The sequence below is a fragment of the Protopterus annectens genome, chromosome 4.part0 (genome assembly GCF_019279795.1).
Source record: "Protopterus annectens isolate FY-2018-M chromosome 4.part0, PAN1.0, whole genome shotgun sequence".
In the NCBI taxonomy this organism is placed as follows: domain Eukaryota; kingdom Metazoa; phylum Chordata; order Ceratodontiformes; family Protopteridae; genus Protopterus; species Protopterus annectens.
The window spans coordinates 130,213,666-130,240,585 of record NC_056733.1 but is presented as its reverse complement, the minus strand read 5'-3'; the positions used below and the strand labels follow the sequence as shown (position 1 = coordinate 130,240,585).

At 42.4% G+C, this 26,920-nt stretch overlaps 1 protein-coding gene across 1 annotated transcript in view; it reads right to left on the bottom strand.

Moving 5' to 3' along the window:
• Positions 1-26,920, bottom strand: part of LOC122800226 (dynein axonemal heavy chain 17-like) — a 17,083,451-nt gene that overhangs the window by 9,745,601 nt on the left and 7,310,930 nt on the right. The window contains exons 29-30 of the mRNA XM_044069720.1: positions 18,256-18,603; positions 18,078-18,169 (exon numbers count right to left, since the gene is read on the bottom strand). Coding sequence (XP_043925655.1) covers positions 18,078-18,169; positions 18,256-18,603 — 440 coding nt within the window. The remainder of the gene's footprint in view (positions 1-18,077; positions 18,170-18,255; positions 18,604-26,920) is intronic.

The window sequence follows — 26,920 nt, the reverse complement described above, 5'->3', positions numbered from 1 at the left end:
CCAAATAAGGAGGAGCTGTCAAATGGGACATTTACAAAGGAAGACTTAAAAGGTTCCACAAAGTCACATAAGCACATCCAAGAATGTCTCCTTAGAGAAATTCCAGAACCCACTGCTCTACTCACTCCATCTGTTGCATATGAGATGAGTCTCATGGAGGCGTTGACAACTGAATTTAAGGTAGAGAGCTGAGAGGATACTTTGTCTGTAACCCCTTCAGCTACTGAACCTTGGAGTGTATCTCCTAGCTCTTTCAGGAGATCCCTCTGCAGTCTCATGAAATGAGTGAGGTAATTCAGCGATCTGAGAGTAAAAGTCATTGAAGAAAAAATGTGCTTTCCATAACTGTCAATAGTCCGAGACTCCTTGTTCGGGGGATGGCCAGAGGAAGATGTCTCTGAGAGTTCCTTCTTGGTGGCTGCCACCAGAACCATAGCATTTACTGGGACTCCCTTGGTTAGAAAAGTCTTGTCTAAGGGGGATGTAATAAAATTGTTTGGCCTCCTAGGAACAGATTCTACTGAATCTGGGAACTCCAATGCGAAACTAAGTCCATGAGTTCATCAAAAGGCAGAGACACCCAAGAGGTGAAAGGGTGAGATCCAAAAGCCTTCAGGTATACAGACTCCTCCACCAAAGGGTAGGTGGAGTTCCAGTCGCCTCTCTGCTTTAGTATTACCAGGATGTCTCCAAAGCAGACACCATCAGGAGTCGACCATGGGGACCCTTCAGCATCATTGAGGTCTGTATCAGAAGTGATGAACTCCTCTAGGGAGTCTAAGTGCTTCCTCTTGCATAGTCTCTTCCAATGGACCTAAGAAGGGTACTCTGGGAAGGTTATGGAAGAGTGGGGGTTGCCCAGTGGGGCATCCTGATCCCTAGGATCTCTGCATCCCTGTGGATGCAGGGGTAAAGAGGCAGACAGCAAAGTTTTAGAAAGAGGAATATCTGGAGATGACTGTGAACCTGTCTGTGGAGACAGCACCCTCCTCATTACCTCAAAAGCCCCCCATCCCTGATCCGAGGATATCCCTGGATCTGAAGAAGCCAAGGGACCCCCCCCCCATGGAACCAAAGAAGATGGACCTGAGGTCGAAGAAGGAGACAAACTCAGCCAAGCCGAGGCCCCAAGAGGCAAAGTGGGATCTGACAAGTGTCCAATCCGACTCGCCCCCCCGACCCGACTGGAGAGTGTCGGCTCCTAGACTCCTCTAGCTCTGATAGGGCCAAGGATGTCTGAGCCATGGTCAGATACATAAAACCAGAGGTAGATCTCAGATCCGATGGTTCCACTAACTATTTGAGAAGGAATCAGAGCAGAAGAGTTTGAAGTCATAGGATCTGAAGCCCTTGGGGTCGGATCCAATAGAAACTTGGCCAGCACCGGTGTCTTCAAGAGCTTCTGCACCACCTAATCCACGTCATCATCCGAAAGACTCCTAGAGGATCGAGTTGAAGAGGTGGGAGATTTTGGCCTTTGTAAAAGTGGAGATCTAAGTGTAGGGGACATTGGTTCCAAGGTCAGAGACTGGCTTCTTAATTCGAACTCAACCGGCACTGATGTGTCGGAGCTGATAACGTTTTGTCAGATCTGATAACCTTAGGATCCGAGGAGGATAATTTTTGGATCTTTTGTGTTGGCTCCAGTAAAGTGGAAGAGGAAGACCTCTTACCAGATTTGTCAGATTTAGAAGAGGGAGACTTGTCAGATTTGGATAAACCTGGACCTTCTTCCAGTGCCTCTGAGGAGGGTTTTTTTTTTTTTAAGTCCTTTCAGGATTAATTTGTTTTTCCTCTCCAGTAGTGCTCTGCGATTGAAAGCACGACAAATAGAGCACAACTCCTGGAGATGGACGGCCCTAAGACAATTAACACATAGTGTGTGTTTATCACTCAGGGGGCATCTTTTCTCCACAACTGTCACATTTCTTGAAACCCATAGGTTTCGAGTCTTTGCCAGACATTTTTAAGAAGAAAAAGAAGAGCTACCAATAGAAAAAAAATCAGCATAGAAATCCTTTATATATATATATATATATATATATATATATATATATATATATATATATATATATATATCTAAGCTAGACCCTCTAACTTAAATGGGTCTTAAATGAGAAAGAGGGAACACACCAAGAAAAGAGAAGTGAGAAAGCCCTCGAATTTAAACTGGCTCTGAACAGAACAAGACAGAAACAATAAGACAAAGTCCTCTAAATTAAACGGGCTAAGTTACAGTTCTCTAAATTAAATGAACTGTAACAAAACTATGGAAAGAAATAGTAACAACAAATAGAAAAGACAAATGCAGGAAAAATAGTAGGGTCAAAAGCCCTCTAAATTAAACGGGCTATTAAAATTTAATACACAGAAAAGGGAGCCGGGAGAGGGAAAACAAGGCCTAACAGAAGACGATGGCCAATTGCAAAATAGCAGAAATATAACTGACTACTGTTACACACAATTAAAAGTCAATATCAGAAAAAACATTTACAACTTTGAAAATAGCAAAAACAGGTAAAGAAAGATAATATTTAGCCAGAACTAGCAGTCGAACACCCAATCTTATTTAGCTCCAAATGAGATCTGGAGATAGTTCTAGTACATGCTGGGATAGAAATTAAGCCACAAGTTGGCAGAGAGCCTCGAACTTGAAAATAAAGGCTGAGACGGATCCGAGGATCTGATCTGAACCAACCTAGTAAGAATGAAGGTGAGATAGGACAACATCACATCATATATTTCATAGTACAGTGCAATGAAAAACAATAACGTGTTGGAGAAAATATGTCAGGAAAAACTCATTAGTCATATTATTTGTTAACTAGATTAGTATGTGATAAATGAGACCTGAGACAATTCTAATAAGATATTTAAAAGAGATATTAGAGATTTCATGATTAAAGACAGTGACGGAACATGGAACATCTTAGTATAAGAGAGGGTGTTCATATTAGTTATAGAAGGTTGCAAGGATGGAGAGAAAATGAGATTATAAGAACAGTACAGGGTAGGGTGTCTTCAAGTAACTTAGGAGAGTAGGGAGTAAAGAGAAAGAGGAAGAGGAAAGTTCTGCAGAGAGAAAGTGGATATGGTAAGGTAGCTGGAAAAACAAAAGACAGGAGTGGATTAGGAAGTTGGAAAGGGTTGGGAGGGTGACTTAGGCTGAAAGGGGATGAATAAAGTATAATGTTTAAGTTTAGCCAGAACTGGCACAGAAGCAGATCCATGATTTTATAAAGTGTTCTTTTAGGAAGCATTTAATTGTGTGTAGGTTAGAAACAGGTCTGATATGTAGAGACTGAGAGTTCAATTTTTTTTTTGCTACTGAGTACAAGTATAGGCTTTGTCCAAGAGATTTATTTGGTTTAATTATGGTGAGAAGTTGTTTGTCTTCTAATCTGAGAGCTCTTTTAGGAATTATATGTTGATTAAAGGGATAAGAGATGAGCGGGGTAATGGTTTGTGTATGATTTCATGCATTGTTATAAGTTGAATGTAGGACAGGTGGAGGGGGGAGTCCAGCCAGCTAAGGGAATGCAGAGCTTTGCAGTGATAGGTAAAGGAAGTTGAATTAGTAGCAAACTTGGGAATTTTGTTGTAGCAGCTTTCAAGCTTATTTTTGTGAATAATTGTAAAAAAGGTTATATTTGGGGCTCCATACAGTAGGAAGGGCAGAAGATAGGCTTTGGCTAGAGCAATTTTTGGGGACGTGCTCAGAAAATGTTTGTTTCCATATAGCATGTCTAGTTTTGATGGGTTTTCTTGATATTGCTTTGGATGTGGTGGTCAAATTTAAGGTTATGATCTATTATGACTCCTCCTAATAGTTTGGTATGGTGAACTAATTCATTTTCATTGCAATTTGCCAAAAAGATTTTGAAAGATCATTTGTTAATAGTGTTAGTTTTTGGAGTAAAGAGGAAGAGTTTTTCTGGGGGTTGAGTATGAGTTGGGATTTTGTAAGCCAAGTTTCAACAGAAATGACAGCTTGTTGAGTGAGTTACTAGAGGTGAGTTAAGGTGTTTGAAGAGAAGATGATAGTGGAGTCATCTGTGTATTGAATCAGGGTGCCTTCACAAGAAGATGAATGTAGTTTATTGATAAAAATATTGAATAGCAGAGGGCCAAGGATGGATCCTTTTGGGACACCTGTGGAAGTGGGAAGCTATGCAAGATAGATCCTTGCCATTTTACAGTTTGCTGCCTGTTGGCAAGGTCGATGGAGAAGCATTAAATAAATGGAGATGATAGATCCAGGGTGGAAAGCTGATTGAGGAGTTTACTGTGAGAGACCATGTCAACATTTTTTCATAGATCTAGAAATACTGCAGATACAAGTTTATTAGGGTTGTGAGCTTTATTGACAGTATCTATAAATTATAGTAATGTAGTGGAAGTGCTGTGACATGGCCAAAATTCATGTTGTGTACAGGTAATTAGCTTATTTTGTAACAGATAGTGGAGAAACTGCTGATGTATACATATTTCAAGGACTTTAGAGTGGAAAGACAATTTGACTATGGGATGGAAATTTGTAATATCAGTGGAATTACCTCCTTTATGCAAAGGGATAATATGTGCCATTTTATAAGTTAGGCACACAGGATTCTGTAACTGCTCTATTAGTAAGAATGTTGATTGGGTATGCTATTGCATCTGCAGCTATATTTTGGTATTCTGGGGGAAAGTTGTCAGCTAAGGAGGAACAAGTTTTTATTTTATGTAAAAGCTTTTTTATGAGAGTTATACAAACTGGTTGAAAGATAAAGTAGATAGAGTTGTCTATGTGTGTACTGAAGAGCTTGCAGTTAGGTGAGTATTCTGAAACATAATGAAACATATTCTGTAAGGTGGGGGAGGTTGTGTTAGGTGAGTGTGAGGTTAAGTTGGCTAGGCATTCTATGAAGTATATATTGAAACAGATAACTGTCTGAAGAGGGGGAATTTCTGGGCATGGGCTGGGATCCTTTTTTGTACCTGGGTTGATAAGAGAGGCTATGGAGGACCAGAATTTTTAGGGTTGTGTTTATGGCTATCTTGTAGGCTTTTTGTCTCTGTTAACTCGTTTCTTGACTTGGTTTCATAGCTGTGTGAATAGTTGCAGATTTTTGTCATTTTTATTTATTTTTTTGCTAGTTAATCCATGCTTTGTTGCTGCCTTTTGTAATGAGCTTGCATTGGTTGGTGATCCATGGGGTATGGTTGTTTTTAATTCTTTTTGTATACTGTTAAGGTTAAGGTTAGGGCTAAGGTGTTAAGAGTATTTAGAAATGTTGCACTGAAGTATTCAACTGCATCATTTAAGGGGAGTCTTATTAGGATGGACCAGTTAACTGCTTTCAGAGCATCAATGAAAGACTCTTTGGAGAAACTGGAGAAATTATAGGTAGTTTTGAGGTCATGTTCCTTTGTTAGTTGTAATATTGCTATGGGTATAAGCTGGTAGGTGATCACTTAGTCTATATAGGAGGGTACCTGAGAAGGTAAAATTAGATGGTTTGGTAACCAGCATCCAGTTCAGGATAGACTGTTGGGAGTTATTTTTGTAGTATCTGGTTGGTGTATTAATAAGCTGAGTGAATCCAAACAGGTTTGCTGAATCTGCAGATAAAGACTGCCAGTCAATGTTTACATCACCCAGGAGGATAATTTCATTTGTGATTGCATCTGCTAACTAGGAGAGTATGTTTTCAATGTTCTGTCTAGGGGAATATATAGCACAGCGATGCATATGTTACTTGCTCTATTATGCATATGTTATTTGCTTTATTAAGTTTTAAGAATGAGATTAGGATTTCTGCTTTTACAAATTTTAGGATTATTCCTGCATAGGGAGTTACTATGAAAATATCTGAGGAAAATTACAGCTATTCCACCAGCCTTTTATGTGGTCTAGTGAGCCTAATAACATTATAACCAGGGGGTAGTATTTCAGCATCTTTTAGCCAGGTGTCTGTTGTGGCTAAGATATCTATCATCATCCAGACATGAAAATCTATGATTTTGTTGCAAATGTGTTTAAGGTTTAGAGTGACTATTTTTTAACATTTAGGGTGCATTCTTTGGTTTGGCGTTTGGTTGGGATGGATGTCACCACATTGATGGGTAGTGGAGAAAGATGGTTTGTTTATTATGGCATTTTAGTAGAGATTGTTAGGAAATTATTACCTTGACATTGGAGACTGTATTTTCTTTTGGTATTTTTGGGTTACAACACTGGAATGGAGTTATGGGAAATAAACTTGAAGAGATTTTTGAGCAGGTAGCGGGAAGAGGGTCAATAGGTGAGGACGAAGCAATGGTTGAGGTGGGCTTACTTATTATTACTACTGGTGGGGATGTTAGAAATGAGAGGAGGAGGATTAATAAGGTGACACAGGAGGGGACCAGCAAGGTAGTGTTGTACAAATCTTGTAGTATGAAGAGATGAGTTAATGAGCAGCAATAATAGTGTGGAGAATAGGTAGGTTTTGATGGGGAGGGAGTAGAGTAAAATCTAAGAAGGAATTCGAACAGAAGTGGGTGGGGATGATATGATGAGAACAGTTTGTGACTGGATAGTACATTTAGTCACAGGATAGGAGGATGATTAGAGGAGGTGGGTTAACAGAGGTATAACTTTTAGTTATGTACTTACCATAACTTTGGATGTATGGGATCCATCTCGCCTACATTCATAACTGATGGGTTCGGAGCCGATCCCTTGGCTCCGACTCGGCCACTATAAAGTAGAACAAAGTCTCTAATTGGCTGGGCTACCCCTTATCCCAGAATGCACCACGCCTGCTTTCCCAGATCTTGTTTGTTCGCTTTTATATACCTACATCCAGGCACAGAAACATACCAACAGCTGTAACAAACTAAAGTCCTTCAAGAGAAAAAACTCAGTAAGTAGCAACATTTCCTCTAAGTCCAATGGGAAGGGGGAAGGAGGCGAGACGTATGAATGTAGGCGAGATGGATCCCATACATCCGAAGTTATGGTAAGTACATAACTAAAAGATGTAATGGGATCCTATCTCGCCTACATTCATAACTGATGAGACAGCATCCCTAGCACCTAAATCCTGGGTGGCTCATTGGAAAACACTCCTGAGAACTGTGGAACCAAAGGAAGCTCTACCTCGAGAAGCCACATCTATCTTGTAATGAGAAATAAAGGTGTGCGGAGAAGTCCAGGTAGCAGCCGCACAGATATCATCTATCGATAATTTGGAGTGAAATGCTACAGAAGTAGCCATTGCCCTGGTAGAATGAGCCTTGACTGGGAATGGTAGCTCCTTGCCGGACTGTGAATAGATGAAGGAGATGCAATCTTTAATCCATTTGGCTATGGTAGTTTTAGCCACCGGTTGACCCAATCTGTTTTCCGCAAAGGACACAAACAGCTGATCTGACTTTCGTGTCTGATTGGTCCTACTTAAATAAAAACGCAGTTGTCTTTGAACATCCAACTGATGGAAAATATATTCTGCGCTATTGGAGAATTTGGGAAAAAACACCGGGAGCTCCAAGGATTGTTGAATGCATAAGGGGGATGCTACCTTGGGCAAGAAAGAGGGATTTAACTTGAGAGACACTCTGTCTTTGTGAAAAGTCAAATAAGGAGGACTAGAACAGAGAGCCTGAAGCTCTGAGACCCGCTTGGCAGAGGTTATTGCCACCAAAAAAGCGGTTTTCCAAGATAGAAAATTTAAATCACAGGTAGCTGCTGGTTCAAAGGGACGGGCAGTTAAAGAAGCTAGAACCATATTCAGATCCCATGGGGGCACAGGATGGGCTATTGGGGGCCGGAGGAGCCACGCTCCTTTAAGGAAAGATTTGCAAAGCCTGCTTGCCATTAAGGAAGGCTCAAAGGAGACATGAAAATTAGAGATAGCCGCCAGTTGGACTTTAATTGTGGAAACTGAAGAGCCCAAATAAAACAAAGAAGCCAGGAATTCTAAAACCTGAGGTACTGGGGCGGTAAGGGGATCTATACCTCATTGCTGGGCCCAAAGAGCAAACCTCTTCCATTTGCTGGAATACAGTTTAATAGTGGAAGGTTTGTGAGAAGAGGACAAAATGTGGATGACGTCTGGAGAAAAAGAGTTATCTCTGACTAAGGTTGGAAGTGGAGTAACCAAGCGGCCAACCTCAAGGATCTGAGGGATGGGTGAAACTGTCCCAACTGATGAGTCAAGAGGTCAGGCACTAGGTCCAGAAACCATGGGCCCTCCACCGCTCCCTAAATAAATCGCCTTCTGTATCACCTTCGGGAGAAGGGGAACCGGAGGGAAGGTGTAAAGTAGACCGGGGGGCCAACTGCGAGCTAGAGCGTCCCTGGGAATCTGCCCCTGAGAGGGAGTCAGAGTGAAGAAGTCCCTGCATTTCGCATTGTGAGGACTGGCGAACAAGTCGCAACAAGGGAGGCCCCACTTGGCGAAGATGTTTGCAGCCACCCTGTCATTGAGGGACCACTCGTGGGGTAACAGGAGAGTTCTGCTCAGCCTGTCTGCAATCACATTGGATTTCCCCGGAATGTGCGTTGCCACTAGAAAACGCTGGGTAGAAATCGCCCAATGCCACACTCTCATGGCCTCTCGGCAAAGAGGGTAGGACCTGGTTCCACCTTGCTTTTTTATGTACCAGACTACCGACATGTTGTCGGATAGTATCGCAAAAGTACCCCATGGAAGAGCATGATGAAGTGCTTGCAACACCAGTAGCACCGCTCTCATTTCCAGGATATTGATATGTAAGTGCGTTTCGTGAGCCTGCCACGTGCCGCCTTGGACAGACCTGTCCAGATAATGACCCCCCCACCCTGTCTGGGAGGCATCCGTGGTCACCGTGGCGACGGGAGGCTGAAGGGCAAAGGGTCGCCCCTGGTCCAGGTTGGACCGAAGCAGCCACCAACATAGGTCCTGACGGCAAATTTCGGTAATCTGGACCAAATGGTTCAGGGGAAGTTCCTGAAAGGACCATTGAACCGACAGTAGCCATTGCAGCACCCGCATGTGCAGCCTGGCTAAGGGGACTAGTAGAATAGTCGAGGCCATCGTGCCCAATAACTGCAGAATCAGTCTGGCCTGAACTCGTGATCTGGGTAACAGGGTTTGAACCTGAGACTGCAGGACCTGAATCCTTTCTACAGGCAAGAATGCCCGCATTCTTCTTGTGTCTAACTCTGCGCCTATAAATGTAATACGCTGAGACGGCTGCAGCACAGATTTTTCCCAATTGAACGTGATTCCTAATGAATGACCCAAACTGACTGTGGTCATAAGCGCCCGAACTAATAGATGCTTGGAGGTGGCAGTAAGGAGACAGTCATCTAGATAGGGAAACACTTGGAATCCTAGACTTCTCAAGTGAGCTGTCACCACTGCCAGACACTTGGTGAACACCCTGGGGGCTGTGGTGAGACCAAAGGGCAGTGCTCGGAATTGGAATTGACTGGTTCCCAGGCAGAAGTGTAAATGACTCCTGGACTCTTGACTTATCAGAATGTGATAGTAAGCGTCCTTGAGATCTATGGAGCACATCCAGACATCCTTCTCCAATAACGGGAGAATGGACTGAAGGGTGACCATTCGGAATTTGGATTTTTTTACAAAGCGATTCAATGAGCTGAGGTCCAAAATGGGCCTTAAGTCCCCTGTCTTTTTTGGCACCAAAAATAGTCTTGAGTAAGTTCCTGATCCGATCTGGTCGGCGGGGACAGGCTGGATGACTCCTTTTCTTAGCAGCTTTGAAACCATGACCGCTGCTTGATCCCGCTGACTGGGTGGCACATCCGGGATTTTCCTGATAGGAAGAGGGGGGATCTTGGTGAAAGGGATGAGATAGCCAACGGTTATGGTTCAGAGCACCCACTGATCCTTGGTGATAGATTCCCAAGCCTGCGGGTGTTCCGCAAAACGACCCCCGACTGGCTCCGGAGATGTGCAGTTGGGCCACGTCTCAGGGACGGGGAGCATAGGATGAACCATGAAAGGAATTGTGGTCTCCAGAGTTACGGAGGCCTCTGCCGCCTCTGGGGCGGCATCTTCCTGAATTCTCACCCCCCTGCCTCTAGAGGGGGGATCACTCGGTGGAGTAGGGAAAGACCTTTGAGATTTCCTGAACCACATTTTCCCTCCTCTCTGGGCCTTGGGGTAAGGTCTAGAAAGAGCGGAAAAATGGGCCCCCACGGCAGTCAAGGTCTTGCCCTCCTGCTCGCACCGAGTCAGTGTGTCCTTCACCTTGGGTCCAAACACGGAGGAGCCATCAAAAGAGGCATCAGTGAAGGAAGACTTAAAAGCCTCCGCAAAGGGACACAAGCGCAACCAGGCGTGTCTTCTAAGAGCCACGCCTGTTCCTGCTGCTCTACTCGCCCCTTCGGCCACATATGAGATGAGCCTCATGGACGAGTTGACTATCGAAGATAGGGTAGTCATCTGGGCGCCAACAGTTTGGGCTAATGCCTCAGGAAGGTTACCCATAAGAGACTCTCCTAACTCTTTGAGGAGGTCCCTTTGGAGCCTGGTGAAATGACAAAGGTAATTCAGCGACCGCAGGGTAAAGGCCGCTGAAGAAAGGGCACGCTTCCATACCTATCCATGCTCCTGGAATCCTTATTAGGAGGGTGAATAGACGTTGAAGCCTCTGCCACGTCCTGCTGAGTGGCAGGTGCCACCACCATCACATCTACTGCAACTCCTTTGGTCAAAAATTCCTTTTGAGTAGGGGCTGAGAGGAACTTGTTAGGCCTGGCAGGCACCGGTTCCACAGAATCAGGGTGTTCCCACACCCTTCGAGAAACTAAATCTAGCAATTCATTGAAAGGTGGAGACACCCAGGAGGCGGAGGGCTGGGCCCCAAAAGCCTTGAGGAAGACTGACTCCTCTGCGGAAGGGGTTTTGGACTGCCAATCGCCTCTCTGTCTCAGGATCTCGAGGATATCTGAGAATGAGACGTCATCTGAGGACGATTTTGGGGACCCCTCCGCATCATCGAGGTCAGTATCTGAAGTGATAGACTCATCCTGGGAGTCAATGTGCTTCCTCTTGCACAATTTCTTCCTTGGAGGTTCATCCGAAGCAGATTCAGAAGGACCTCCCGGGAGAAGGGAACCCCCCAAGGGGGTATCCTCAGGCCCTGGGGCCCCGCTGTCATGGGAATGAAGCACACCAGAAGCACCAGTTTCCAAGTCTAGGGACAGTGAGGTAGAGACTTGCTGAGCTGGCAAGGACATGGCCAGCGCACTCCTCATGGCCTCAAAAGCAGGAACTCCAGAGTCTAAGGAGGATACCGGCTGAGAGACCACGATGGTACCGGGAATCCCTGCGGCCGATGCTCCGAGGGGAAGACTAGTCACCGAAGCTACCAGTTCAAAAGTGTTCCCCTTGGCCCCGACTGAGGAAGTCCCGGTACTGAACCCTGATGCCGAGGACAGGGTAGGAATGATGGTCGGAACCGAGAGGCTCCAAGGGAGTCTCGGTTCCGACTGGACGACTCTGCTCTGCTCTACCATCACCGACTCCAACGGCTCCGAGGAGGTTGGAGGAGGAATCGGATGTGTCGAAGTGGGGATCAGCTCCGGAGCCGAGTGGGCTGGAGCAGAGACCATCTTAGCAAAAACCAGGGACTGGAAAAGCCTCTGGATAACTCTGTCCAAATCTGAGTCGGACAACCTGGAGGATTTAGAGGAAATAGATGGGGGTCAAGACGACTTCTCAGGGGACCGGCTCCAAAACGGATCCAACACCATCGGCGCCGAATCCGGAACCGTATGAATGAGCATTGGTGCCGAAGGAGACTTCGGGGCCGAGGGGGGAGAGTCTGAGCTGCACACCTCCAATGGCTCTGAGACCAAAGGAGCCGATGCAGGTGATTCACCTCTCGATCCCCCAACCTGTGGCTCCAACACCAATGGAGCCGAGGAAAGAGGTATCGAGGCAGACCCTTCCACCCGAGGCTCCAAAGCCATTGGAGCCGAGGAAGAAGAGGTCGACCTATGCTTCTTGGAAGTCGGTTCCGACGGACTGGTCGGAGCCGACGACCTTTTCTTTTTAGAAGCTGGAGAGGAAGGAGAAGCCAAAGCTTCCTCAAAAGAGGGCTTAATAAGGCCCTTAAGGATCAATTTATTTTTACGTTCTTGAAGGACCCTAGAGGAAAAAGCATGACAAACACTACATGTTTCCTGTAAATGTTTCGGTCCCAAACAATACACGCAAACAGCATGGCTATCAGTAATAGACATTTTGTAGTTGCACTTGGTGCACTTTTTAAAACCAGACTTCTGTTCTTTTGACATCCTGTCACACAACAATTTTTTTACCACGAAGTAACCTTAAAGTAGGACACGAGCCCTTGACTCAACAACGGGACTGGCTCGAGATACACAACACAAAACGGGCCGAAGCCCTGTAACTAAGAACGGGATTAGCCCGATAAAGTAGGGCGTACAATATGAGAAACAAACCTAAAATTAGACAATTTTAACACATTAACTCACAGTAAGGGCAAATGCCCTCTAACTTAAACGGGCCTTGCCCGGTAAGTAGAAAAAAATTCCAATCACACTGAAAAAGTTCACACACACACACACGTAAAGCTGTTAAAACAGCTGTTTGTTCGATTAGTGAAGAAACCCCTAGATCAAAAGTCCAAAAAAGTAATAATAAACCACTTAGCTCCAGCCAAGTCGAGACCACGTCTATCTTGAAAAGTGGCAAACGAGATCTGGGGAAGCAGGCGTGGTGCATTCTGGGATAAGGGGTAGCCCAGCCAATTAGAGACTTTGTTCTACTTTATAGTGGCCGAGTCGGAGCCGAGGGATCGGCTCCAAACCCATCAGTTATGAATGTAGGCGAGATAGGATCCCATTACATCTTTAGATTTAGTGGGTGTGGGTGAAAATTAGGGTAGGTTAGGATAGCAGAGTGAAGCTGGAGTGTAGCAACAGCTGAACATAGCATGTTGGCCCACAGTGGAGGAAAACAATCTGTAAAACTGCAGCAAGAAAAGAGGTAAAAAAAAGTCCTGACAACTTTGATGGAATTAACACAAGCTGCTAAACTATTGTTAAGATAGCCTAAGTTAACAGCCACAAGCAATATTGCAGTGAGTATGGCTTAAAAAGAATTTAAGAAACGTAGTTAGGGGCTGAAACCTATGCCATGGTTATTATATTGTATTCTAACTCTGTTTTTGGCCAATTTCAGTTGTTTATTTAGGGGGCTATAGGTATACATGATTTACCTTCAGCTGACAGACTAACATGAGTTTTGACCTCCTGAAGGTAAACCACTCTGAGTCGAAAATGGAAACTCGACTTCCTAGTACTCATGCACTGAGGAAGAACCTCGGAGGATGTAACTTTAAAAAATATATGTGGGGAGATCCCCCCACCCCCCTGCTAATTACATATACTAACTCACAGACTGCACAATCCCCAGGGAAAGGGAATATTCCCCTACCTGGGAACGGTCAATCTTGCACACCTGTTGACTATCTGTATATTCGATCAAGTGCAGTCGATTAATCAGATGTCAACCAAACCAATGGAATATATATATATATATATATATATATATATATATATATATATATATATATATATATATGTATACATATATATATATATATATATATATATATATATGTATATATACATGGATCTACTTTCTATAATCGAACTATCATTTCATCGAATCACAGATGATCGAGACCATGTTGCCAAAAACTTAATTCAACAAACTCCCGGAACATCGTATTTTGCAGCCAGGAAATTAACCCCTTGGCCACCATGGCGAACGTTATCCTTTTCTCAACTGTACTGCGATCTCGGAGTCAGTATATTTAGCTGGGGGGTGAGGGGTTTGGGAGGCAAAGCCCCCCCCCCACTTTGGTGAGCTTAATTTGCTTTGGTTTGTATTTTGATTACTGGTGGCCAAGTGGTTAGTTTGCTGGTGGCAAAATACAATGTTCTGGGAGTTCATTGAATTAGGTTTTTGGCAATGTGGTGTCGATCATCTGTGATTAGATGAAGTGGTAATTTGATTATTTAAAGTAGATCTCTCTCTCTCGCTTTCATATATATATATATATATATATACATATATATATATATATATATATATATATATATATATATATATATATATATATATATATATATAAATATATATATGGGTCTACTTTGAAACATCTAAAACCCATAACATCTAATTTCATAACACTGAGCCAAAACATCTAAAACCCATAACATCGAATTTCATAACATCTAACACTACAAATCACAAGAAAATAACATCCCCTCCACATATAACAACACCAAACTACCAAACACACTTTTTACTATGTTTCTGCAGGGGGGCAAACCCCTCTGCACCCCTCCATGTACACCCCCCGTAAATTAAATATATCAACTCCATGATCGCACTACAGTGGGAAAAAGTTAATTTCCTATCCCCACTGTATCAAGACCCCTGCAGAAACGTAGTAAAACATGTGTTTGGTAGTTTGGTGTCATTATATGTCGTTATATGTGGAGGGGATGTTATTTTCATGTGATTTGTACTGTTAGATGTGATGAAATTCAATGTTATGGGTTTTACATGTTCTGGTCTCACTGTTTTGAAATTAGATGTTATGGGTTTTAGATGTTTTGAAGGGGACACATATATGTATCTCCATGGATGTCCTAAACCCAATCAAATAGACAGAATGCTAACAACCAGGAGAATTACATAAAAATGTCAAATTAACAAATTGACACATTCTGCGCATGCTCCGGGGATTACCCTGGAGAGACTAAGCCAATGGCAAGTGTTTTTTCAGGGGGGCTTGCCCTCTTGTACCCCATACCCCCTGTTAATTATATATACTAATTCTAAGATCACAAAATCCCCACGGAAAACGAATATTCCTCTACCCAGGGATTGTCGATTTTGCACACCTGTCAACCATCTGTGTACATCGACCAAACAGGTGTCAGTATTGTGTCCATTTGATCGGGTGTGGGACACCAATATACCTAAATATATATATATATATATATACACACACACACACACACACACACACACAGAGAGAGAGAGAGCTACAGGGAAAAATGCCAAAATAAGCAAACAAATAGGAAAAGCCACCAAAAAGCAACACCGCACCACAAAGCAATATGGAAAAATTAAAATCGGCACTGATTTTGTTTTTTTCATATATATATATATATATATATATATATATATATATATATATACATATACATATACACACACACACACACACACACACACACACACACACACAGACACAGACACAGACACACACACACACACACACACAAACACACACACACACACACACACACACACACACACACACACACACACACACACACACACACACACACACACACACACACACACAAAGTATCAATGACGTTTATACTAAAGAGGAATATCTGTAGCCTTCCACCTGCAGGACAAGAGAAAAAAAACACAAAATCCAAAAAGGAGAAAAAATATGCTTAGAAAGTAAATAAGGATTTATCTACAGTTGTTGGTCGTATTTTAAAAAAATAAAGGTGGAGTACCTAGCTTAGTTCAAGATTCATCCATATGAGAAGGTGGCAATGGAGGTCTTAGCTGAGTTGCTACACAGAGGGAATATGGGAGGGAAAAGTATTAAAGGAGCTTTAAGACTAATCTGACTAACAGCTTGATAACTCATTGGTTGGATCAGATAAATGGGATTCTTGTCTTCTGATTTTTGTTAACCTAGATAAGCGCAACTTGCTTACAAATTCTGCTGTTGCCTGTCCACAAACAAGCTCACTTTCCTACACAATATACAAATGTTACGCTATTTTGAAACTCCTTCAGAGTGTGTGTGTGTGTGGGGGGGGGGGGGGGTCTAGTCTTCTCTGTCCCTATGAAATCTGTGCTACCACTTTCTCAGTTTTTATATGACAAAGGCATAATGCCAGGGATTCTTGTGAGATGTTGGAGAGTTATCACAACTGTGCAGCTGTGAAGCCTTCATCTTCAAACCCTAGCTATTATCCAGTATTTTAAAGCTTCTTGTTTAGCTTTCTCTGTATGTCCTTCTAATCCCTGAGAAGTTGAACTGATTCGACTTGTATGTCCTGCAAGTATTCTTGCCACACCATAATCATGCACTGAGATATCTTACCATCCCAAAGACTTTTTTAACTCCCTTAGATGCAGTACCTCCCATTCTCCAGTTTTTTTTTTTTTTTTTGTAAGAGTACAGGAAATACTTGGAAGACTAAAGGTGGCATTAATTCTTCAATGTTGTGGTGGAGTTTCCAGATAATAAGTCAGCTACAGAAACTGGGGCATGCCTAGACTTGGAGAAAGCATATGACAAGATCCTAAGAAAGATGATTTTGGCAATCCTGTGATGGTTCAACGTTTATGAAACTTTGGTAGAATTAATACATGTTAGCCACCCTACAGTATGAACAACTGACTCTAGGTAATGGTCACTACTAATTAACACACTGACGCCATGTACAAAACAGGGAAAAGGTGGTTGATGTCAATGCTAATGTGCAAGGAGCCAATAACAAAAATATGAACAGAGTTTAAACTCAAAGAGAGGATCCCACTTGGAGTGGGTGTTTGCATCAGGGTTGAAATCTGATTCCACTGCTAATAATACTGATGATGAGTTACAATATCAAACAGGATTTAAGTGACAGCTCAACAAAGATGCTATATGCAGATGATGTGGCACTACAGGAAGACTCTGAACTGAAACTTCAGTGAATGATAGGAATCTGGAATGCAAAACAGAAGGCATATGGGATGAAACTGATTACAAACAAATTACTGGTCCTAGCAGCAAACTGAAGAAATCAGAAGCTAAAAAGTGAGACAGAAGGGAAAACAGTGGGACAGGTTAGCAGCTTCAAGTATCTGGAAGGGGTGGTTAAGGAGAAGGGAAGTCTGAATGAGGACATGAAATCTAGAATCAGAGGTACTTCAGCCAAATGAAACAGACTGCCATGTGTAGTGTGTGACAAAAGAATGACAAAGAACCTGAAAAGTAAGGTGTAAAAACAGTATAGTGACCAGTGCTTCTGTATGGCACAGAAACCTGAGCAGTGAAGGCAGAGCAGTTGAGGAAGCTTGAGGTGATAGAGATGAAGTGCCTAAGATGGGTGATAGGATGTACATTGTGGGACAGATGAAGAAATTAACATGTCAGAACAGAAGCCAAAGTACCCCAACTGCAGAGGTCAAGAAGAACACGTAACAGTGATTCAGCCATGTGCAGGAAAGCAGAAGACAATTTGGTGAATATTTGGGAGAGACAGGAAGAAGGTAAGGAGGACCAGGATCTCCAGCCAAGAGATGGAAGGATTGAGTGAGAGAAGACCAGTGATAGTCAGGTATGACTGCAGAAGAAGATAGGAGAGTAACATTTAATTGAGAAAGGTGAGGGCAGTTGATGTAGTACCACAACCCATGAAGAAAAATGGGAAAAAGAAGGTTAATGATGATGAAGGCAATGATGGTGGGGAATTTGGGTCCAGTGGTCTGTTCTACCAGTTATGTTATGAGGATTAATTTACATGCATGTATATTGGTGTGTGTGTGTGTCTGTGTGTTTAAGACCTAGCAACTCAGTCAGCAACTGTCTGAATGCCTCAGTAAATGCCTGTATGTGGGCATATGCACTTACCTACATATAGACCTAACCACCTCAAACTTTTGTTCTGTCTGAATCTATCTGCTTTGTATATGAAGCTGTATATGTCTTATGAAAATCTCTCTAATTACCTTGGAGTTGGAGGTGCTGTAATTAACTTAGTAAGATATGACTAGCTGTTGCACTGTATTAATGTTATGCTTTATTGAACAATCAGCTTATGCAGTAGTTGATATATCTGTTATCAGTGCTGCAAAGCTGCCAACTTATCTGTTGACTAATAGGTATATTTCCCAATTGTTATAGTACCTGGTTTGATTTATTACAGACAATATCAAAGATGAAGATTTGAATGAAAAAATGGACACCTTTTACAACTCACAAACTTTTAGCATAGCTACAGCCATAAATGTTGAGTAACAATGTACCTTTCTTGTAACCCTTCTAATTTTTCATAAAGGCCTGGTTTATTAGTTGCTTCAACCACATTTGGAGTTTTTAAACCTTCTGCCATAATCTCCTGTAAAGACAAAAATAAAAAGATGATGCTTTATTTGGCAAGGCAATGCTTATTTTATAAAATGAAAATTATAGATATTTATTTACTTTAAAATCCTTGTCAATTTTATCAAAACGCTTGGAATCTTCTGGTAACTGTATTCGAATATCTTCAGTGCCAATGAAAATGCTTTCCAGATGAGCCCATGTCCTTTGCACTTCTGTCCAGATGGAGATGACATTATCTGCAGATGACAGCTTCTTCTGCCAGTCAGATACTTCATGAAGAAAATGATCTATGTACTTAGAAGTCATTAGGTTTTGAAGCTGAACTTGGTTCTCCTCAAGGGTTTCTACTAAATCTTCAGAAACTCTTATAAGTACAATTCCCGTTCTACTGTGAACCTCTTGTTCGAATTCCATCATTGACCAGGTATTGTTTAGGGCATTCAACACCTTTAAAAGGACAATATATTTATACTAATGATTAATAATACATAAAATAAACTTTGCTATTGACATGAAACAGCATTGATTTAGAAAATAACAAATGGAAAGTTATGTATAATAAAACATGTTTAGCTTTGATCTACATGATTTAATTTTCAGTAACAGCTCTTACTCTAAAAGTACTCCTTCCATCACTGCACACAATTCATATCAGAGCAATGTTAAAACTGATTCTTAACATGGACATTCATATAAATGATGTGTAATGAGTATTCATTTAATTTAATTTTATTAGGCCAGTTAGATCAGCTGGGAATGGTGCATTTTTATGGATTTTCAAGGAGAATAAAGACTGCAGTTCCCTGCTCTACTGTTTAATGGGTTACATTATGACAATCTTCAAACACTTTGATTTCTGTCTTATCAAGACCACTGTCTCCATCTCATATGAAGTTGCTTACTCAGATGCCTATGCCACTCTCATTTAACTTTACAGCACCTCTACCACAGATAAGACTTGTCTCCTTGGGTGGAGTTCAAAAGAAAGGGATGACCGCCATACTACAGCCCATGAACTACATGGCTAAGACAACATACATAGAGGTTAGCAGTAATAAAAATATCATGGAGCCTCTTGATGGCTCCCATCAAGAGCCCTTGAATAGCTTCCCCTCTAAATGTCTCCACAGTAGTACAGTAAGTGATGTCATAGCAGCAGGCACATCACCATAAATGCCCCTCCATCCAAAGCGCCTGCATCAAGTCTTTATTTATTTATGCATGTACGTATGTATGGATGGATTTTACGTATTTTCATTTGCTAACTAGGTAACAGTTTAAATGCTGCCCCTTTCATGCCTTCATCAGTTTGATTTCCCCTCAGTAATGTGGGTCTGCGCTTCCTAACCTGGCAAAACAGTTATTTGATTTTCTGCTCTTCCTCTTTACTCCTGTCTACTTGAAAGCACTATAAAGACAAGTGAGTCATTCCTAGTTACAAGTATGCTAATAGGAGTAGTATTAATGGGAGTATATCATATATAGCTTAACACTTTTTCATTTTCTGACATACATTATCATTCAAAGACTCTTAACAATTAAGCACTTTATTCATTTGCTTTTACTGTATTTGTGTTTCCTCCTACTTTATTTTGCTTTTCTTAAAAGCACTCAGTTTTATTTATTCTGCTGCATTTATTACTGCTTGGTCGTAGCCTGATTAAATGGTAACTGTTATTCTAAGTCTACTGGTTTAAGCACTTGGGCTGTTTTACATCAAGAATGTTTGTGGTCTGCACTGTTGTGGCAGGACAGGTAGCTTACATCCTTCTAATCTGGGAACTGCTGACTGAAGGCCCAGTGTCTGCTATTCTAAAAGTGTATTAGTTCTGGCTTAAGCACTTGAGCTTTAGGCCAGTTATTCTACATTAAGAAAGTTTGTGGTCTGCACTCTTGTGGGATGAGAGGCTGGATTCTGCCCTTCTGAGCTGGGAATTTCTGGTCACAGGCTTATTGTGACTACTTATTTGAACTGTTTCTTTCTGAAATTGGTGCGCCTTGTTGCTGTAGCATAGACCAGATTCAGGCCTGCTGAATCTAGCTTTGTTTCTATACCTTGAGCACTGATCCAGGCCATCTTTTCTGGAGAAGGTTCCCCTGCACCCTAGTAAGCAGGGGTGTGCAGTTAGAACTTGTCTGATTAAAGACTGCTGGTTAATTGGGTAACTTGTTTAAATCAGTATGTTTGTTTTCTATTGTTTTTATATATATATATATATATATATATATATATATATATATACATATACATATGTGTGTATAAATATATATATATATATATATATATATATATATAGATATAGATACAGATATATATATATATATGTTCCATACACTAGATCAAATTTTCACTAATTCGAAATAGTGCATGGAATGCTCACTACAGCGAAAGTGCACTTAATCGAAAGTGCACTTACGCAAAGTTCAGTACAACGAACGGGTGTTGTACTGAACTTCTGTGCAGTACTCACGGACCTTAGGGTAAGGGCACAGGTCATAGTTAGGGGATAGCCCATAGGGATATCCCCTTGCCATGACCCGTGCCCTAACCCTAAGGTCCATGACGACTGCAGAGCAGTGAAGGACATAGCAATGTCCTCCACTATAGTGCAATAGTCACGAACCTTAGGGTTAGGGCATGGGTTAGGGTAAGGGGATAGCTTTAATAACGATCCCCTTACCCTAACCCATGCCCTAACCCTAAGGTCCATGACTATCGCACCATAGTGGAGGACAGAGCTTGTTTTTTATGTCCTCCACTGTGCTGTGGTGTTTTTCGGTGAAGTGCACTTACGCAAAAGTTCACTTTCGTTAAAGTGAACTTTCGCAGAAGTGAGGCTTCCTATTACAAGTTCGAAGTAGTGAAATTTCGTTCTTGTAATAGGAATCCATATATATATATATATATATATATATATATATATATATATATGCACTTTATTCATCTGCTTGTACTGTATTTATGTTTCTTCCTACTTTATTACTGGGGGCATTGACTACAACTCTGATTTGCGATATATAATAATAAGTATCCTTTTCTGTGCTTTTAAAGTGTTTTTTTTGAGTGTATCTGATTTATTTTCTGAAAAAAAAAATATATATATATTTGTTTCCCGTCTTTCTAAGCTAGTATAGTCCAGTTTTCAGGTTAGTGCTGAATTCAGGGCTGTGTTACAAATCTCTGTGTTTGCCCATACCTTACTTGGATAGAAGGAGGTTTCTCTGTTCACCTGTGAGAGAGGGGAGCGTTGAGCAGCCTATCTGTCCCTGGAGGAGTGGTTTCAGCACAGAAATTAGTAGTTTATTGGCCATTTTGGGCTAATTTCTATCTCTTTCATTTCCCTGCTATAAATACCATATTTCCCCAGTTTTGCACGTCGGGCAGCACCGGTTAGTTAGGGTAAAAGTATTCCCGGCTCCACAAAGTCTCCTCTTCAATTTTTCCCTTGGAACTAGACAAACTTTCAACTTAAGCACTCAAGCCATTCATTTCTCAGCCCGGCACTTGCTCAAAACTTATAGCAAGCACTTATAAACCCTAGCACTAGACCCTCCAGTACTGTACAGAAGGACAAGGCTCTTTATTCGACCTCACCAGCCATCCAGTAAAACAGCTCACTGTACCTATCCAGGCATGTCCAAAGGGCAGTTTTAGGTGTACTCTCCAGTCCAACTGGTGAATCTGGGCATTTTGAGGCAATGTTACAAATGCCTCAGGTACACAGACAACCCCCTCCTCTTACCAACAAACACTAATACATGCGAGAGATGCAATTATATAGCCAAACTAGAGGCTAAGCTCTCTCAACCCAACACTGGATCAGACAGTCAAGAGGAGAAGGAAAATACTTGCATCACACCAACAGTCTTACATAGACCCACTAAACCAGCACCTGCAAAAAACACACATAAATTCATGAAAACATACTCGGAGGCTCTAAATAAAAATCTGCAAAACTAACAGAGACCTCCAAAGCAAGCATCCAAGCAACCTCCACCCCACAACACAAACCATGAAAAAAGAAGTTATGTACCTACCATAATGTTCCATGTTAGTTGTCTTCATCTCGCCTTCTTTCTTGCTGGCTGGGAACGGAGCCGATCCTCGGCTCCGACTCGGTCATCTTCTATAGCTCGAGAGCTGTTTACTGGCTCGAGGCTACTCCTTATCCCATGATGCCTAGCACTAGATACCCAGATCTCGTTTGCCGCTTCAGCTGCAAGGTGTCATTTTTCTGGCTCAGGCTCGTATAAAGTTTCTTTATAGAACTTTTTTTACTAGAAATAGTATTTTTCCTAGGGGGTTTTGTTAGTTTTTAGTCTTATATTTGTTGTGTTAGCTGAGTGTGTATTTGTGTCTTCCTTCCCTTCCCTTTAGAACTCGTTTAATTTAGAGAGTTCTCCCCCTCCCCCCCTCCTTATTCCATTTCTGTCAGGTTAGCCATTTAAGTTAGAGGCTTTCCTTTTACCTTCTTTATAGGCTAGCCATTTGAGTTAGGCTTTCCTATCCAAAAAAAAAAACTTTAGCTTTAGTCTGTAGTGTACTGTGTTTTTTTCTGTAGACTGTATTTTGATTGGTTAGCTATTGTTGTATTTTTTGTTACAGGATGTTCAAAGAATCCAAGGTGTCTGGGTTCAAGAAGTGTGACTCAAGCTGTCAGAAAATGTCTCTGACAGATGGGCACACTTCTTGCGTCTATTGTTTAGGCGCTGTGCACCTGCAGAACTCTTGTTCTATCTGCCATGCATTTAGTCCAAGAGTTCTGCAGGAGCATAAGAATAAGCTTATTCTTAGGGGCCTTTTAAAGTGCCAGGATTCATTGGCTCAGCCTGTGAAATCCACTAAATCTACCAAATCGTCGGCTCCAAGCTCTGAGCCATCTTTGGTTCAGACTCTACCTGCTACTTCGGTTCTGGCTGGAACCGATAAGACTATCTCCCCGTCGGCTCCATCAGAAACTTCAGAGCCTTTGCGGAGCCACAAGAGGCTGAGGTCCCCTTCTCTGGAATCGATACATTTGGCTCCTCGGTCTCCCTTACTGCGAAGCGAGCGCAGTCACAGATCTTCTCGATCCACTAGGCTCTTGAATCACGACGTGGAGTGAGTGGTCAGTAGGTTGCTAAAGTCGCAGGCACTTGCCAAGATGTTGTCCAGCCCTCCTCAACAGGTGTCGGCTCCGTCCACTTCTATCGATGTTCCTCCTCCGACTCCTTTGAGCTCAGAGCCGGAGTTCATTGGGGTTCGAGTAGTGGAACCGTCGGCTCCGATAACTTTATCTCCTTCGGTTCCGTCGTCGGGTGGAGGTTGCTTGGATGCTTGCTTTGGAGGTCTCTGTTGGTTTTGCAGATTTTTATTTAGAGCCTCCGAGTATGTTTTTGTGAATTTATGTGTGTTTTTTGCTGGTGCTGATTTAGTGGGTCTATGAAAGACTGGTGGTGTCATGCAAGTATTTTCCTTCTCCTCTTGACTGTCTGATCCAGTCTTGGGTTGAGAGAGCTTAGCCTCTAGTTTGGCTATATAATTGCATCTCTCACATGTATTAGTGTTTGGTGGTAGGAGGAGGGGGTTGTCTGCCCAACTTTTCCTAGAATTTATAAACTCAAACACCCTGGTTCAACTGATCAACACTCCCACCAGAGGTGACAACATATTGGACAGGGTCATCACCAACATGGGCGACCGGTGTTCCACACCAGAGGTCAACCCCTCGCTGGTTAGATCTGACCATAAACAAATCACTTTGGATATCCATATTCCGTCCCCACCCCTGGACAAGAAAACCACCGTGAAAAACTTTTCAAAAGCAAACTTCACATTACTTAAGACCGAGGTGGAAAGTTTCAAAGCCCCCATGCTGAAAGATAACACTGTCCAAGCTGCAAAATCCTTTACTAATGCATTCTACGGACAGCTACAAGAAAGCATGGATCGTGCCATCCCAAACAAAACCAAGACTCACTCCTCCAAGAAAAGGAAACCAGTCTGGTGGACTCCTGCCATAAACAAGCTATACAATAGAAGGAGGAAACTAGTATAGAAAAGAGTAAAATCCCAAGAAGGGTAGACATCCCTGATCAGTATCAGCAAGAAACTACGATCCTTCATAAAATCATCCAAGGCAAACTTTGAAAGAAAAATTGCCAAGGACTCCAAAGATAACCACAAGGCATTCTTTAGCTATGTCAAGAATCTAAGTGGCAATGCTCAGATCTGCTCAGAGTTAGTGCAGAATGGCACAAAATACACTGAACCAACCAATATCGCCAACATCCTGGCAGACAGGTTCAGCACAAACTTCACCCCCCTCTCACCCCCAAAAGGGCCCATAACCATACCAGAAGAATGTAGAGTCTCTGAAATCACAGACACTCAGGTTAAAACAGCCCTCTCCAAAGCCAAAAGCACAGCATCAATGGGACCGGACGGTGTCCAAGGCTGCATCCTACATGAGCTCAAAGACGAACTAACCCCTCACCTAAACACACTGTTCCAACTCAGCCTCTCCACAGGCTACATACCCATAGAGTGGAGCACAGCAACGGTTATTCCGCTCCACAAAGGTGGAGCCACAACAGACCCCAGGAACTATCGCCCAGTAAGCCTGACTAGCTTGGTCTGCAAGGTTATGGAGCACATCATGATGGAACTTATTAACAGAGACATTGGGAACCTCCAAACACTGGACGCTACCAGGTTTGGCTTTGTTAAGGGCAGATCATACCTCCTAAACCTGGTGGACTTCTTTGAGACAGTTACCAAGGCTATAGATGAGGGAAAGGTGGTACACACAGCCTACCTAGACCTCGCTAAGGCCTTCAACACCATTCCCCATTCTGGTATGAGAGACAAGCTCACCAGCCTGAACATAAACACCTATGTCACAAGATGGTTTGCCAACTGGCTCACGGACAGAACCCACATGGTGAGAGTTGCGGGAGCTAGGTCTGACTCTAAACCAGTTACAAGTGGCGTTCCCCAGGGATCAGTCCTAGGACCCCTCCTGTTCGGCATATACTTCTTAGAGGTACAGGAAAGCACAGGAGGACTATGGCTGACCAAGTTCGCAGACGACTGCAAACTAGGGGCCATAATTGATTCTCCAGCTGACACAGACACCCTCCAAAAGGGTCTCACTGAGACGGATACCTGGTGTCAAAATCATGGCCTCAAGCTAAATGCCAAAAAGTGCATAGTCATCCCCTTTGGAAAAAACAAATTACCCACAAACTACCACATAGCTGGTAGTCCCCTAAATACGGAAGACGTAATAAGGGATCTGGGGACCCAAGTAGATAGTAATCTCACCTTTGATAATCACATTGCCAAAGTGGTTAGAAAATCCTTCTACGTGGTCCACCTAATCACAAAAGGGTTCACATGCAGATCAAAAGAGGTCATTGTGCCCCTCTACTCATCACTCATCAGACCCATCAGAGTACAACGCCCCATTTGGGTTGTACCTTACAAGACACCTGCAACAACTGAAAAGACCACAGAAGTACCTCACCAAGAGGATCAATGGCCTCAAACAGATGCCCTGTGCAGCTCGACTAAAGAAACTCCAATTGTACTCGGTTGCATACCGCCTACTTAGAGGTGATCTCTGCCTGACATACAAAGCCATGTCCAACCCAGAATTGATGGACATGCTCCACCTAAAGAAAACCTTATCCCCTCGAGCCACACGCTCTAGGGATCTAAACCTCACCACAACAATAAATAGGACGTGCTGGAGGGATAGATTCCTGTCCCAGAGACTTCCCATGCTTTGGAACAAGATCCCAATCTAAATTAGGCAGAGCTCCTCGCTAACACTCTTCAAAAGAAACCTCAACGAGTGGATGGGAAACAGAAAGTTTACCTTGGGGATCACTTCTGTGGCTCTGCTGGACAGAGACACAGGGAACTAATCTAAGGGGGCGGTGAAAGCCAACACATTCTAGCTAGGCTTATAAATCCCTTCAGGCAGATAGCCTAGTACCCAACTATGAACCTATGAACAGAGAGTAAATGAAACTAATATACAGTTAAGCACACATATAGAAGCAGCTATATAACAGCCCACCATAACGCTAGATCTATGACAGTTTCACTACCAGTAAGACTATATACTCCTTAGAGCATCCTGTTACCAAAGAAAGCCAAAATGACAATATTTCACATTAATTGTAAAACAGTGGCCATCTCCCTATTCCCCCCAATGTCAGTGTTGAATGAAGGTGCTGAGGGAGTTCTACCCATTCCTCCTTCAGTTAATTCTTTCCTACAAAGTAATCACAGCCTGAAGTGAAATTGAGGAAGACCAAGAAAAGTACAGCTGACTGATGTATTCACCTTAATGGAGATAAGTCATTTCTTTCCAGTTTTTTTCAGTCTTCATAAACTGTGGGTTATGCCACTTTCACCTGACATCCATTAGACTATTTCCCTAATAACAACATAATTTTAGGTAACTCTGCTACCAGAAATATGAGAAATGGCTACTAGGTAACACAAAAATATCTACTTAAGATCTCAGTGAAAAAAATCAGGAGACATTAGTGAAAACACAAATGTATTCAAAAAACACAAGGATCAGGGATTTCTTGCAAGCCAAATATCCCCTCTAAACGCTACTTAGTTGCAGCTAATCTTAACAGTGCAACAGATATGCCAACTCCATGTTGTACAGGGATAGAGTTTGGACTATCACCCAGATAACAAAGTTTCATCTACTGGTCATGGTGCTGCAGGAGCTGACTAGGCATATGAAATCAATGAAGT